We start from the raw sequence: 14,715 nt of genomic DNA on the forward strand, positions 1-14,715 counted from the left end.
GAACAGTAATGTCTTTTCTCTTAGACAAAAGATTCTCACTAGGATTTTGGATACACTATTAACCCTAAGATTACCATAAATTACTTTTTACAAATGGCCTTTGGTCAATAATCAGGTAAGAAGAAGGGACCAGAGTCTAAACCAGTGACACTGTTTTGCCTAAAACTCTTAAATAAGCCAATATTTGAATTGTTCTGTCACAGAAGCAAATTATCCATAAGTATGCAACTGATTTCCTAAGTAACTAGTGGAAACTGTACCTAACCACTTTGAGAAGATTAATATTTAAACTACATTATGGGAAAATTATCCATAAGAAAGAGTGGAATGATTTACAGGGTAGCAAAATTAAAAGGCAGAATGACAAAGCTATTTTTCAAGACAGGAAATATAGTTTTTAAACTAAGTACTAATAAAGAACTAAATAATAATAACCATAACAAACACTATCGAATGCTTATGTTAGGCACTGTGCTAAGGGTTTTATAGATCATATATCTTTTAATCCCCATGCCAAAATTTTTGCTACATGTTATTATTATCCACATTTTCCAGAGCAGAAAAGTAACCCAGCTAGGTAGCAACTTAAACTCAGGCTGTCTGTCCTTAGAGATTCCACAGATCCCAAAGTATCTGACTTCATCTAGAATAGAAAACAAAATTAGGACAACTCCTTAACTTTATTTTAAAAACCATTAATTGGCAATCAAACTGCACATTCCCATGGCACTAGGTTCTGACAAAAATATCCGGGCAGCACAATCAGAAAGCCCTGTTTTCCATAGTGCTTAAAATGTATTAAATCACAGCACACACAGATGGTAATAAATTGTGCAAGTAGGAACACTTCAGTACAATATTTATTTAGAAACATAACGGATGTTGTATCCCTGTCTTCAGAATAAGGCTCATATTCTCCAGGGACCTGCTGTATTGAAAAGGGGAACTGGGAGAGAATTTTCGCTTGAATGGTGGAGGCTGGAACACTGAACCCTGAAGGAAGTATTCACCAACACTTATTTGTTCAGACACACTTCTGTGGAGTCTTCTCTTTTGCCTTCTGTTTTTGTTTTACTTAGTTATGACCACTTTCTCACTTTCTTCATTTCCTGTCCTACCACCCTTCCAAAGAAATAGCACTTTTTCATTCCCTGATACCTTGAAATCTAATACAAATTTGTGCTGAAAGGAAAACAAAATGGAAGACCAATAGTAACTTTTAACGTTTACTGAGAACTTCTGTGCTCTAGAACTTCTTGCAAGTTTTTCACTTGTGTTGGCTCACTTCTGACCACAGGCAAGTGGAATGAGTATTGCAATGATCCCTACTTTATTGGTAGCCAAGGGCGTTAGAGTAAATAAGAAAATTGCCTAAGGCCATTCTTCTGGAAGAAGGACAATTCAGTTCTAGTTAGCAGATTTATAATTTACATTTGTAAGCTTTATGCCATGGCTCTTCCTTCTTCTTGTTCTGACTTCCTAAAGAAGGAGCTCTGGCACATCTTGGTCTAGTGAATTTCGACCGGGGGAGAGGTCGGGCTGTACAAGTAGCGACTGGGAGCTGCCTGCAGCCACCATGGCAATATTGCAGGGGCCATTCCCAAAACATGGGAAAACAAATATTTCATCCTTGATTAGGCAAGGAGTGTTCACGATCAACTGCTTTCATATCAGTTTTAATTTCTACTTTTAAGAGAGGGAAACATAAAAATTAAAGCTTATTTAATTTTGCTCTTTGTGCATGTGTATGCATGTGTGTGCATATGCATGCTTGTGTAACCAGAATGATATTTGAAGAGAGAATATCTTAAATGAATTTGGGATTTCATTGTCCATCATTAACACAGGGAAATAAGGCTAGCTTTAAATATGTTAAACTATAAGCCTTAGGAGCTTGGCAGGTTTTGACATTTTTTTGAATCTTAGCCTTTGGGATATATCTTGTCAAAGACTTGATGATAAATATATTTTATCTTATAGGTAACATTTATTTTATATTCAAAAATCTCCTTGGAGCAAGCAAACAAGCGAACAAATGTTTTAGATTCATAGTAATATGGTCAGCTTAGACATCCGTGGAGCCTTGATTTACAAATGCCCCTTGCCTCCACTGTTGACCAGGCTAAAATTTTGCAGCCTAATAAAGTATAGAGCTTATGTGACTGACTCCTGAGTAATAGACATAGATAACATCATTGTCATAGCCCTGACTTACAAGTTTGTCTGTTGTCCAGAGACGAGAACATGCACAGCCCAGACTAAACCCATCCATTCTGCTTCCCTGGCAAGCACTCCTACTCTGGATCCCTTCCTGATGCAATCCACAGGCACTCTCCTCATTTCTCTCCGCATGAAAAACACTATTCTAAGCCCATCCTACTCCTCCACGAGTTTCTCCTATAGCTTCCAAGTCTAAACAGTTTCTTCCTCTGTCAAATTTAACAGATGCTTAACACATGTTTCTAAGTAAATTCCTACGTCACATATCCCAGTGCTTCTCATCTGACACTTCCAGACAGAAAAAACAGAGTAACTTCTCTTGCCTGCAAAGACAGACTGGTGTCATGTTACACTTTTTTTATTTCTATTTCAATCAGCATTTACCACTATGCCTGGTGCATTACAGACTTTGTTGTTGTTCTTTAGTGGCTAAGTCATGTCCAACTCTTTTGGGACCGCATGGACTGTAACTCACCAGACTCCTCTGGAAAGTCATGGGACTTTCCAGGCAAGAATACTAAAGTGGGTTGCCATTTTCTTCTCCAGAGGATCTTCCTAACCCAGGGATCGAACCGTGTCTCCTGCATTGGCAGGTGGATCCTTTACCACTGAGCCACCAGGAAAGCCCCTCATTATAGACTAACCAATAATAATGTTTACTTGATCAGTAAGGACTCAGCAATGCCAACTAGTGCTCTGAAAATTTTCATTCAAACTTTACCCAATTTTGCATTAACCCTCGGAAAGAAAGACGTAGTAAAATTCATGCACAAAAAGCCTGAACATAGACACTGTTTATTTTACATGCCCTAAAGACAACATGTATAAGATTAAAAAAAAGAAAAAAAAAAAACAGCAGCTTTCTGATACATCAGGGTTTAGGGGTTTAGGAAAATGGAGCATGATGTTTTTAAGTGAGTTTTCCTTCCAGTTGGGAGCATTCTAAGATTAATGGAGAATATAGTAGTCTTTATTTCAAACCACTGAGTTCCAATTTTAGTGTCAGTGTAGCAAGCCCTGCAAGAAAGATTGATATTATTACCACTTTCAATTTTAGGAGCTGGTAAATCTCATTGCTTGTTTGCAGATTGGCAGACGTTTGTCTCTAGGTATTGCCATGAGGAATGTTGCGTTTATTCAAATAAATAGATTCGCTGGCTATGAATGATGAAGAGCTTCACACCATTTCTCATGTGTCTCATACACATCAGTTTAGTTCAGTCGCTCAGTCGTGCCCGACTCTTTGCGACCCCATGGACTACAGCACGCCAGGCCTCCCTGTCCATCGCTCACTCCTGGAGTTTACTCAAACTCATGTCCATTGAATCAGTGATGCTATCCAACCATCTCATCCTCGGTTGTCCCCTTCTTCTCCTGCCTTCAATCTTTTCCAGCATCAGGGTCTTTTCAAATGAGTCAGTTCTTCCCATCAGGTGTCCAAAGTATTGGAGTTTCAGCTGAAACTCATACACATATATACTCACAAAAACACACTCACACACCTGCATGCTTGGAATTCTTTTCTCTCTTTTTTTTTTTGGGGGAAAAGATGCAAATTACCATTGAAATGGATTTCTTATTTTCATAATCTTCTTCATTGTGTAGAACTGAATGTCTGTATACATTATTTGTAGGGGAAAATGTTTACTTAGCCAAAAAAAAAATGTTTACTTAGCCAAAAAGAAGATTATTTCAACATTAGCATCATGGATGTCTTGGGACTGGGGTTTTCAGAGACCATAAGAGGGTTCCTAGAATGTTATACTCTATTTTTAGAACTAAAATTGTCTAATTTAAACATTTTCATGTATGTAATAACCTGTAACATGAGTTCTGTTTTTATTTGCAATATATTCTGTCCCTTTGAGTACTGGTATAATGGAGGTGGGGTGGAAATAAGGTACTAAGTTCCTTTCACATATCTGAGAAGATATTCAGCAGAATTTTTCTGACAAAATAATATTTGACATTTTAGTTATTTTTAAAGTGATTATGCCAACCAAGGATTCACCTGACACCAATAGGTTCAAGCCACCACAAATTTACTTGTAGAAATATCATCCAGCTCGTGTTTTGCTTCTAAAGTGTGAAAAAGGATGCATTGTCTTTATAAGACATTTGCATTACAAAATACAGCACAGTGAACTCTTTGCCATTTTCCCAAATTACCTAGGAATATACAATAGATGTATTTTTCCGTCAAAGCTGGAAGGATGAAAGGTTAAAATTTAAAGGACCTATGACAGTACTCCGATTAAATAACCTAATGGCAAGTAAAATCTGGACTCCGGATACCTTTTTCCACAATGGAAAGAAGTCGGTGGCACACAACATGACCATGCCGAACAAGCTCCTGCGCATCACAGAGGATGGCACTTTGCTGTACACCATGAGGTAAGGAGGACTGCGCTTTCCCCATGAATTTTTCTAGACCTTCTCTTCCACATGTAGGTTAACATCACGCTGATGGGCCCGTGTAGAGCATCTGGTTTCCTGTCCTCCCTGTTTTTCAAGTTTAATACTTACTCTACTATGAACACTAAACAGGCTGAAATATTATGCAAGTCGAAGTGTTAAGTAAAATGATTAGACAAAAATGAAGAAAATATTTACAATGTATATTAACTAATGCAATATATAGCTCCAACATATTCTAATTCAATAGAGGGACTTCTCTCTACTATTACTTCATGACTTCCTGCCTTACAGTAAGGTGTAGATTAAATTTTTAGAAGCTATCTTCTATATGTATCTGAAAATGTTTCTATTTGAAAAGAAGTGGGGAAAAAAACAGAAAATAGAAAAAGTTCAAAATTTTTAAACATAAATTCATGTGGCAGTATACATATTGAAGAAGTGTATGAATTCACAATGATGTTGTTAATGAGAAAGAATATAAATATTACTAATTTTGCTTAAACTGAAGACTACATGTATATTTTTACTTTATAAATATTTCCCCCATTTTGAGATTACTGGACAGCTCAGCATGTGAACCAATCATTCATTTACGGTTAGATGAAAGAAGTATGAATCAAAAAAAAGTTTTGAATATTTTTAGATAAAATTTTTTTTTTATTTATGAGAAACTCATTGAGGACTCATAAATGAGTACTTATTCTTAAAGGCAGCTGTTATTTCATATCCAAATGACTTGTTGAAATGTTGTTTCTGTAGATCTGGCCAGCACTTGCTAATTTAGGCCATTCAGTTATTCCTTTGGTATGAAAAGGTAATGAAGGGAATGCCTCAACTTGGAGGATTCTGTTTAGAATGAAAGTAGAGTGATACTTTGCCTTTAGAGAAAGCTTCCAAAATTCCTAGCTTTTTATACCCAAATATCCAAATAAGAAACAAAGAAAACATGCTTCAGGTGCCACTGGAGATAGATGTTGGACTCAACTAGTAAATATGTAATGGGACTGAAAGAATGAAAATTCAGAAAAGAGAGAAAGAAAATAGAGGATCAGTGGACAGGTATGTTGAGAACTTTCCAGATCATCCAAGCAGGATCTGTTTATATTTGAAATTTGAAATATGTTTCTCTTGTTAAATATCCTACACTTGTTTTTGAGCCCAAATCTAGCGTGTATTTCTACTAGCTGGCAGTTACCTGAGGAGGGATTTGCACAGACTAAGAAGTTTATCTATTAAAGGTTCCTGATGTATCTAACATTCTTCATCAGGAACTAACATAATCCCCTTCTCTGAAATGTCTCACCACCTTTGCTAATTTGTTACCACTTTCCTAATAGTTTGTCCTAAGGATATGAGTTTAGTTATTAATTTACATGTTTCATATTTACTTTAATTAATATTATAATGACTTCGTGATTTTACTGGTTACAAAGACACCTTATCACATTTCTTGAGTTACCTAATAATATAGATAAATATATTTTCTGAAACTTATGTGAGGAATTTGGGTACAAATTTTCCATAGTTCCAGCAAATGAGATCAAATATATTTCAGTGAATTCCTTTCCTGACTACCCTTTTAAAACATAAATAGAATTCATGTTCCCAGAACACAGGGACTAAAAAGAAGTTCTGCAGAGTCCTGGCTTCCGTTAGGCAGTGGATTTGTAAATAAAACTAAACAGTTGGAATAGAGTGAAATGACAGATAAAGGAGTCTAAATGACTCTAAGCTTCCCAAAGTCTGAGGACAGTTCCTCCCTCACATATCCCTTTGTTGTTTAATGCATTTGGTGCTATTTTAGGGAGTGAAGTGGGGAACTAGATGGTCACAGAGAACAGCGTTGAAATAGACATTACCACATGTAAAATATATAGCCCGTGGGAATTTCCTGTATGATGCAGGGAGCTCAGGCCCCAGTGCTGTGTGTAATTCTTTTCACATCTTTTGATTATTAACAGCTCAGTATGACACTGCTGTTTGTGCTCTTCTTTCTTGCTTTCTTAATATATTTTCTCTAGTTAATAACATCCCAGTCATATTTATCAGAAAGTATCTAATCTACCCTATATTTCTGTTAATTTCTAAGACTGACGGTGAGAGCTGAGTGTCCAATGCATTTGGAGGATTTCCCTATGGATGCCCATGCCTGCCCTCTAAAATTTGGAAGCTGTGAGTAAATTTATTTTATTTTTGATTCTTATGAGAGCATGTCTTTAAGCAAGCAACCTCCAATTCATTATGAACGTTAGAGAGACAGATAAAGAGTATCAAGAAAACTTAAATAGTGATTTATTGCAAGTGTTTTCTATAAGTAACCATCTTTTACTTCACTTTTTAATATCCTTTCAGGAAGGGGTTATTCCCCATCTCTAGACTAGAAAGAATAAATTTTACTATTTAGTGGAAAAATTTCCATTTTTTTTCAAGTTATATTCATAGAAAACCAAATGAAGTATGGATGTTTATGCCTCATAGATATCATCTTCTTTCCAAAAAATGTTGGTCACTGTGTTTATTTTATATCATTACTGACATTTGTTTAGTCCTAATAATTCAACTTGTTTATCAGTTGGAAATATTGGTAGATAGTAAAGGACAATAATTAGATTTTCTTAATAATGAAGCCTTAACCTAAGGATGATGCCAGAAAAGAAGTTAATTATAGTCTTAAAACAGTTTTAGCTCTGTTTGGATAGCTCATGAAATTTACTTACATATTATTGCTTCTGAAGACATCTTAGATAAATTCACTTTGTAATAACTTTCAAGGTTTCTACATCTTTAAAATATGCAGGCACGCATTAGAGAAGCCTGGAGAACAGTGGCCAGCCGGTTAGGCTCTCTGGTCTTCCCTTTTTCCTCCTTTTGACTAGCGTGCATGCATAAAGTGACGAAGAATAATGTATTCCTGGTTTCTGCAGGGGAGTTACATATAAGGACTGACTCAACTTCTGGACTAACCTAACCAGCTTTCTGTTCTCACTAGTCAGGCAATCTGAGCAACTATTTTGGTGAAGATATGATTCATAGAAGAAAAATAGTGGTAGTGTAGGAAGACAGCTAGCAAAGAAAATAGCAAAGGGCCTTCAGTCTCCTAACAGTACTAATCATGGAGAGACAACTTTCTCTATTTATAAATCTCATTCTATACTAAAACCCAAGGATAAACTACCTACTTCAAAAACTGTCAGCTACACAGGCTGTTGGTGATAACTATTCCCCCTCAATCCTTTTCCGAATGTAATGTATGTTCTATGCCATGACCTATTACATTTTTTTTCTGATTACCAGTTCCATTTTTAATGATACTATTTTGTATTATGTGTTACTTATATGCCAGGCAATGTATTAAATATTTGTATATTAATCAACTCAGCTAATCCACAAAATAACCTTATAGTTCAAGATATCACAAAATCAGTACTCTTTTTGCCTGAAATGGTTCTGATTTATATCTAAAATCCTAGTATAACTACCAAATAGTGTCCCCTTTTGCTTTCAGAGATATCTTGTTTTAGACATTTAACTATATGTTTAGTATATTAATCAGGAATACTTTAAAGCAGTGAGCGTAGCTTAAAAAAAGGAGTCTAAATTTTCATACAAGATATATGAAGGTAAATGATTATTGGTTAATTGCTGGTTAATTTAGCATCTTAACAAGGATGATGTTTTAAGATATTCTTAGACGTTCTTCCTGATGACAAGATGTTTGCTGCTACTACAGCCATTGGCTCCACTTTCAAAATAAAGAAAAATAGGGAGCAGAGAAGAAAGGAGTAGTGCCTGTATCAAAAAAAAACTTTCCCTAAAATCCTAACAGACATCTTCTCACATCTCATTAATCAAAGCTGTGTCACATGACCAATGCTAAATACAAAGGAGGCTAGAGAAACAAGGCACATATAATTAGCCACATTGTCATCCTGAAGAAAATGGATAGTGAGTGGAACACAAATAGTGTCTTATATAAGAAAACTGAAATTTAAAGGCACATAAGTAAGCTGTTTTCTACCTCAGAGCCTTGGCATATGCTCTTTTCTCTGTCATGGTACTTTTCCCTTGTTTCTTAGCATGATTGGTTTTATTTAGCCCTTATATCTCAGTGTAAATATTAGTTTCTAGGGCCTTCTGTGAAGTCCTTTTCAAAATGTGTATATAGTCCCATCAGTCTTCTTGATCATAATACACATTTATTTTATACCATTTATCACCAAGATAATTGTTAGTTTTAACATTGTTACTATCTGGAGACTGTAAACTCTTTAAGGGCAAAATCTATTTTGTTCTGCATTTTCTAGCATTAGAGCCTAATATAATGTAGGTGCTCAGGAAGTATTTATTGAATGGGTAAAGAATATAATCAGGTTTTAAGTATTTATTCAGTATTTAAGCCTCAAAAAAAAAAAAAAAGAGAGTTTAGGGACTGTGGGGATTTAAACCTCAACAGAAGAGACATACATTGAAGAGCAGGCTCAGATGGCATATGCTTGGTGCGAAAGAGGACCACGGCGAATTGCTGTACCTGCCAGTGGTGTGGGAAATGGCAATGGTTGTACACTTATTGTATAGTCATTTCTCTAACCTGAACTAACCAGCTTATTTCAGAAATGAAGAAGTTAAAGCAAAAGTGATCTGGAAATGTTTTGACTCAATTTTTAAAGGAAACATCTTGCCAAAATCTCAGAGAAGAGAATAAGGAAGAGATAAGCAAGATGATTTTGTGATAATTTATTAAAGCACTATGTAGTAAATGTTTTTAAAGTATCTGAAGTAGCTTCATGCATATGTTGATAAGAACCAAACTTGGAAATGCAAGATGTCTTCTTTACTACTCTCCATGAGATTCTGAATATCAGTGCTACCTTACACTTTCTGCTTGTTAGGGATAACACCCTTTGTATAAGGTCAGATAACTCGAAGATAGTATACAGAGGCAGCTGACATCTTTTAACTGCTTTCTGAGGAATATACAGTATAATGCTTTGATGCAAGGCTTCCCTGTCCTTCACTATCTCCCTGACTTTGCTCAAACTCATGTCCATTGAATCAGTGATGCCATCCAATCATCTCATCCTCCTGCCCTCAATCCTTCCCAATATCAAGGTCTTTTCCAATGAGTCAGCTCTTCACATTAGGTGACCAAAGTATTGGGGTTCCAGCTTCAGCACCAGTCCTTACAATGGATATTTAGGGTCAATTTCCTGTAAGATTGACTGGCTTGATCTCCTTGCTGTCTAAGGGACTCTCAAGAGTCTTCTCCAGCACCACAGTTCAAAAGCATTAATTCTTCTGCACTCACTTTCTTTATGGTCCAACTCTCACATCCATACATGACTACTGGAAAAACTGTAGCTTTTGTTTTACCTTTTGGTTTTTCGCCCTTGAGGCATGCAGAGTCTTAGCTCCCTGATCAGGGATCAAACCCTCACCCCATGCATTGGAAGGCGAAGTCTGAACCACTGGACCCACCACGGTAGTCCCTTCTCCTATCATTAAAAAATTTTTTTTCTTATCTACTGATTTATTTGAAATGTGAGCTTAACAGTTCTGACAAAGTGGCTGAAGACTTTCTAATCTTTTCTTTAGGCTGAAGAGTGTCAACTCAAAAAAGTTTTTATAGGTCCTACTTCTCAGATACTGACACAAAGGATTAATAAGATGTATCACCTATTGTGGAGCATTAGGTTGAGGCTTTAGGTGTATCTGTCTTCTATATTTAAAACAAGAAATTTCATCATGTGAATTTACTCTACAGTTTGGAAGATTTCTATTGAGAGATAAACGCAATGAGTAACCACCACTTTCACAACAATAGCATATTTGTGGTGGATTTCATACACAATGGAGTTTCTAAGAAATTGCAAGGAATGAGATACTGAATCATTGGATATAAGTTGATAGTGACACTTTTTATTTCCCTCTTCAACTATAGTAGCAGCCCATTGGCAACACATGACAAAGTATAAAAAGATAGATCTAGGCACTGTTGCTAACGATAGTGCAATAAAGGCACAAGAGCTCTAATTTGTCAAGGAAGGACACAGGTTTAGAATAGGCTTCATCATTACTTACATGACCACCAATTATCTTTGCTTAGCTTTTGAGCAGATAGTAGAGATTTTTTCTCTAGAAAATTATTGACAGCAGTGGAGTAGAATGAATAGCGTTCTATATTCTTATATTGGTTATCCCACTAAGTAACTGTGGTGGTTTAGTCTGGTTTTCCCGGAAATTAACTGTGGTAGTGATTTAGTCTCTTAAGTTGTGTCCTACTCTGCAATGCCATGGACTATAGCCCACCAGGCTCCTCTGTCCATGGGGTTTTCCAGGCAAGAATACTGGAGTGGGTTGCCATTTCCTTCTGCACGGGATCTTCCTGACCTAGGGATTGAACCCAAGTCTCCTGTGTCTTCTGCTTGGCAGGCAGATTCTTTATCACTGAGCCCCTTAAACAAAAGGATATAAACAATGTGACTCTAAAGTTTTTCCACATAAACATTCAATGATTCCAGGTACCATTAGCCCAGTATGTCCTCTTTGGTAAGACCTTTCCATTTGACAAACAAGAGTTTGTCAAGAGTGCCAAAACATATGGACCATTTTCCATTCTTCCCTTTTAGATGCTTATACAAGAGCAGAAGTTGTTTATGAGTGGACCAGAGAGCCAGCACGCTCAGTGGTTGTAGCTGAAGATGGGTCACGCCTAAACCAGTATGATCTTCTTGGACAAACAGTAGATTCTGGAATTGTTCAGTCTAGTACAGGTAAGTGCTATTTGGGAACTTGAGATTGGGAAGAAGGAGCCAAAAAACTTTTTGTAGAAACTTACAAATTCAGTTAAGTCCTTCAATAACAGAAGTATGGAGAGTGAAAAATTACACTAAACTGGGGAACAGTTATGCTGGGAACTAGTGTAACCTCTATAGACCTGTGATCTTGAATTTGACATGTCATGCCTTTTGATCTCTGGTTTTTCATTTGTTTGTTTGTTTGTTTACAATATAAAGAAGTGGTTCTGTGTGATCAGGGTAGCACTGTATTTAGATATGTGAACTCTTAGAGAAGAATATATGGGTTGAATACTTCTCCAAGTTGCCAGTTAATTGTGGTCACCTCATAGGGTTGTTGGAAGGAATAAATTACATCCATAAAGAGTAAATTATCACACTTTGGGCACATAAAAAACTCTTAATAAATGTTAGCTATTAATATCATCTACGACCCTTTTATTGTCATGATTCAATAAACCTTGGTAAATTTATAGCAGCAGTCATTACACATAGGATGGCAAAACACCTTCCCCACCTCACTTCCTCCACACCTAACTTCATTTGTATCTCTAGCCAGGAAACTTCCCCAGCTAAACCCTACACTGATCACTCTATTTTGGAATTAAAAGTGGATGGACCTCCATCTTTCTCGGTGTTGTAACTGTTTTACCAATGAAATACTCATAATTAGATCAGATTTTCTATCAAGCAGTCAAATCCAAAATTTTAAACTTTTGAAGTTTCAAGAAATAATGAGTTTAGTTATTCAGGTATCCCTTTTGTGACTAACTGATATGTGATCATCAGTTCAGTTCAGTTCAGTCACTCAGTCATGTCCGACTCTTTGCGACCCCATGAATCGCAGCACGCCAGGCCTCCCTGTCCATCACCAACTCCGGGAGTTCACTCAAACATAGGGCCAGATAATTACTGATAAAATTTGTATCCTGAAAATTAGGAAAACTTACTCCCTCAATCCCAATATTTTAAATTATGTTCAATTACTAAAAGCTTAGCAAGGGTCAACAATTTTACAACTGTCTTAATTTTGAAATTCATTCATTAACTTTGATTTGTAATTTCTAAAAAAAAAAAAGTAAAATGATAAGTAAGGGTAGAATTGCTCTTTATCTCAGAAAAATTTTTCTCTTAAATTTCAAACTTTATATTAGGACCATGGTCATAATCTGATCGTTCTAAATTCAAGTGATAGGTCAATATATCTTACTCTGATTATTGGATAACTGCTGCTTAACAGGACTTAATCTTTTGCTCACTTTATAGCATCCTTGGTTATTCTAGAAGTTGAAACATTTATGTTTCTTGTTTTGGAAAATGAGAAGATTGTTCTCCACTGTGCTTTACCTACCTGAGAAATGCACTCGGCATAATGGGAATGTGTCAGGCTTTGCAGTGAGAAACATGTGGGCTCGAGTCCTAGTCCTGCCACTCAGAAGCCTGGTGGCACTGAGAAGTTCATTTATCTAATTAGAAACTCTTCTCTTCTAAGGATGGGGAGCCTCTAATTTTGTATTAAAAATAAGATAATATAAAATGTTAAGCAGAACGTTATACAGTAGATGCTCAAAATGGTATGCTGTCATTGTTGTTATTGTCCTGAAGATATCCCAGAACGTGCAAAATAGTGAAAATTATTTTTTTCTCACCAAATTATATTGGAAAAGATACTAAAATGAGCAGTGTTTACTTTTAAACATTGAATGCTGTAATTGCCTGGATATTGTGACAGACACTACAGTCAATGATAGACAAGACACATATCTTGCTTTCATAAAATCTGAAGTCTAAGGGAAGACAAACACATAAACTATAATTATCAAAATGGGTGTTAAGTGCTGTGATTAACATTTTTGGGAGGGCAAGTCCCTGCCTGTCTTCTGTGTCCCTATGATTTACTATAGTAGCTGAAACAGAAGAGGTATCAAGTAAATATTTTTGATCTAATGAATAAAAAGTTAGTGAATCCAGCCTGAGATGATCAAGGAAGGATTGCTTCAGGGGTTGACTTTCATTTTGTTAATATGCATTTGTTGGGAGTCAAATAATCGCTGTTCTAAGCCAAGGCATTCAGAATAATAGACCTAGAACTTCCCCTCAAGATATTCTCTCCCTACTGTCATTAGAATGGAGGTTGGATGATGTCCAGGAAATAGTATTTCAAGGGCAGTAGCAATAGGACAAGTATATATGAAGGTTGTTGGGAGGAAGGGCTGCTTCCACTCTATTCTAGTGCCAATCACCTTAACACAGCATAGGATCCCTCTTCATGCTCTAGTTCTATATCTGCAAAATAAATGACTTAGTCCGATGAACTTGGAGACCTTTCCCCTTCTGGTTTTCTAAGCCAGCCTACCTACATTCTTGTTACTCAGAAAAGATACAGAGTCACAAAAGGACACCAGGGGAGAAAGAAGGGTCCAATTCACCACCACCAAGCTGCTGGACCTCATAAGTTAGGTCCATTAAAAGTCATCGTTGTGTGTTGGAGCAGCAAGTTTATCTGTACAAAGTAAGAGCTTGTCCTTTTCATTTCTATAGCATATGGAGGGAGGGGGAGGAGAATAATGAGCACATTCAAACTTAGTTTGATGTATGTTTTCAGCTCCACAATAAAACCCTGAACTACACTTCCTTTGGTTCTATATTTGCTCCCCAAAAATCCACCTTAAAAGATTTCCGTGGGAAGAAACAAAGATCTTTTGTGAGGCCTTCAATCCCACATTCACATCTACTATGAGGCAGCTTACGGCTTTGAGCTTGGTACCATAAAACATGGATGACAGCACACTTGGAGAGGTCTGTTATGGGCTCTCATGTCCTTGTAATAGGAGGCCAGACACAGTCACCCACACAGTGGAAGCGGGCTAAACACAAAGTTCCCTGGATATGATCAGCTATAAACTTGAAGCCTCGAGAATGCAAAGATCATGGCAAACCAAATGCACAGATAATCTAGTAGCTTAGTTTCTTCCCACTAGTCCTTTTCATAATTGATTGTATTTAGCAAAATGGACCAATTTGAATGTCCATTAATAAAAGTGTCATTAGGGCAGCAGTCAGTTTTTTACTAAGAGAAAGAGCAGGGAGCTGATACTTGCCATGTTGCACACAGCTATGAATGTTGCATCCTTGACATGATTTCAATTTTTGTCACAGTATCCACTGCTACTGGGCCTCTCAGGTGACTCAGTGGTGAAGACTCTGCCCAGCCAATGCAGGAGACATGGATTCAATCCCTGAGTTGGGAAGATCCCCTGGAGAAGGAGATGGCAACCCACTC

At 36.7% G+C, this 14,715-nt stretch overlaps 1 protein-coding gene across 1 annotated transcript in view; it reads left to right on the plus strand.

The window, feature by feature from the left end:
- GABRA1 (gamma-aminobutyric acid type A receptor subunit alpha1) overlaps nt 1–14,715 on the plus strand; it is a 54,465-nt gene that overhangs the window by 20,111 nt on the left and 19,639 nt on the right. The window contains exons 4-6 of the mRNA XM_055566821.1: nt 4,394–4,614; nt 6,728–6,810; nt 11,265–11,408. Coding sequence (XP_055422796.1) covers nt 4,394–4,614; nt 6,728–6,810; nt 11,265–11,408 — 448 coding nt within the window. The remainder of the gene's footprint in view (nt 1–4,393; nt 4,615–6,727; nt 6,811–11,264; nt 11,409–14,715) is intronic.

This window comes from Bubalus kerabau, chromosome 1 (genome assembly GCF_029407905.1).
Source record: "Bubalus kerabau isolate K-KA32 ecotype Philippines breed swamp buffalo chromosome 1, PCC_UOA_SB_1v2, whole genome shotgun sequence".
NCBI lineage: Eukaryota > Metazoa > Chordata > Mammalia > Artiodactyla > Bovidae > Bubalus > Bubalus kerabau.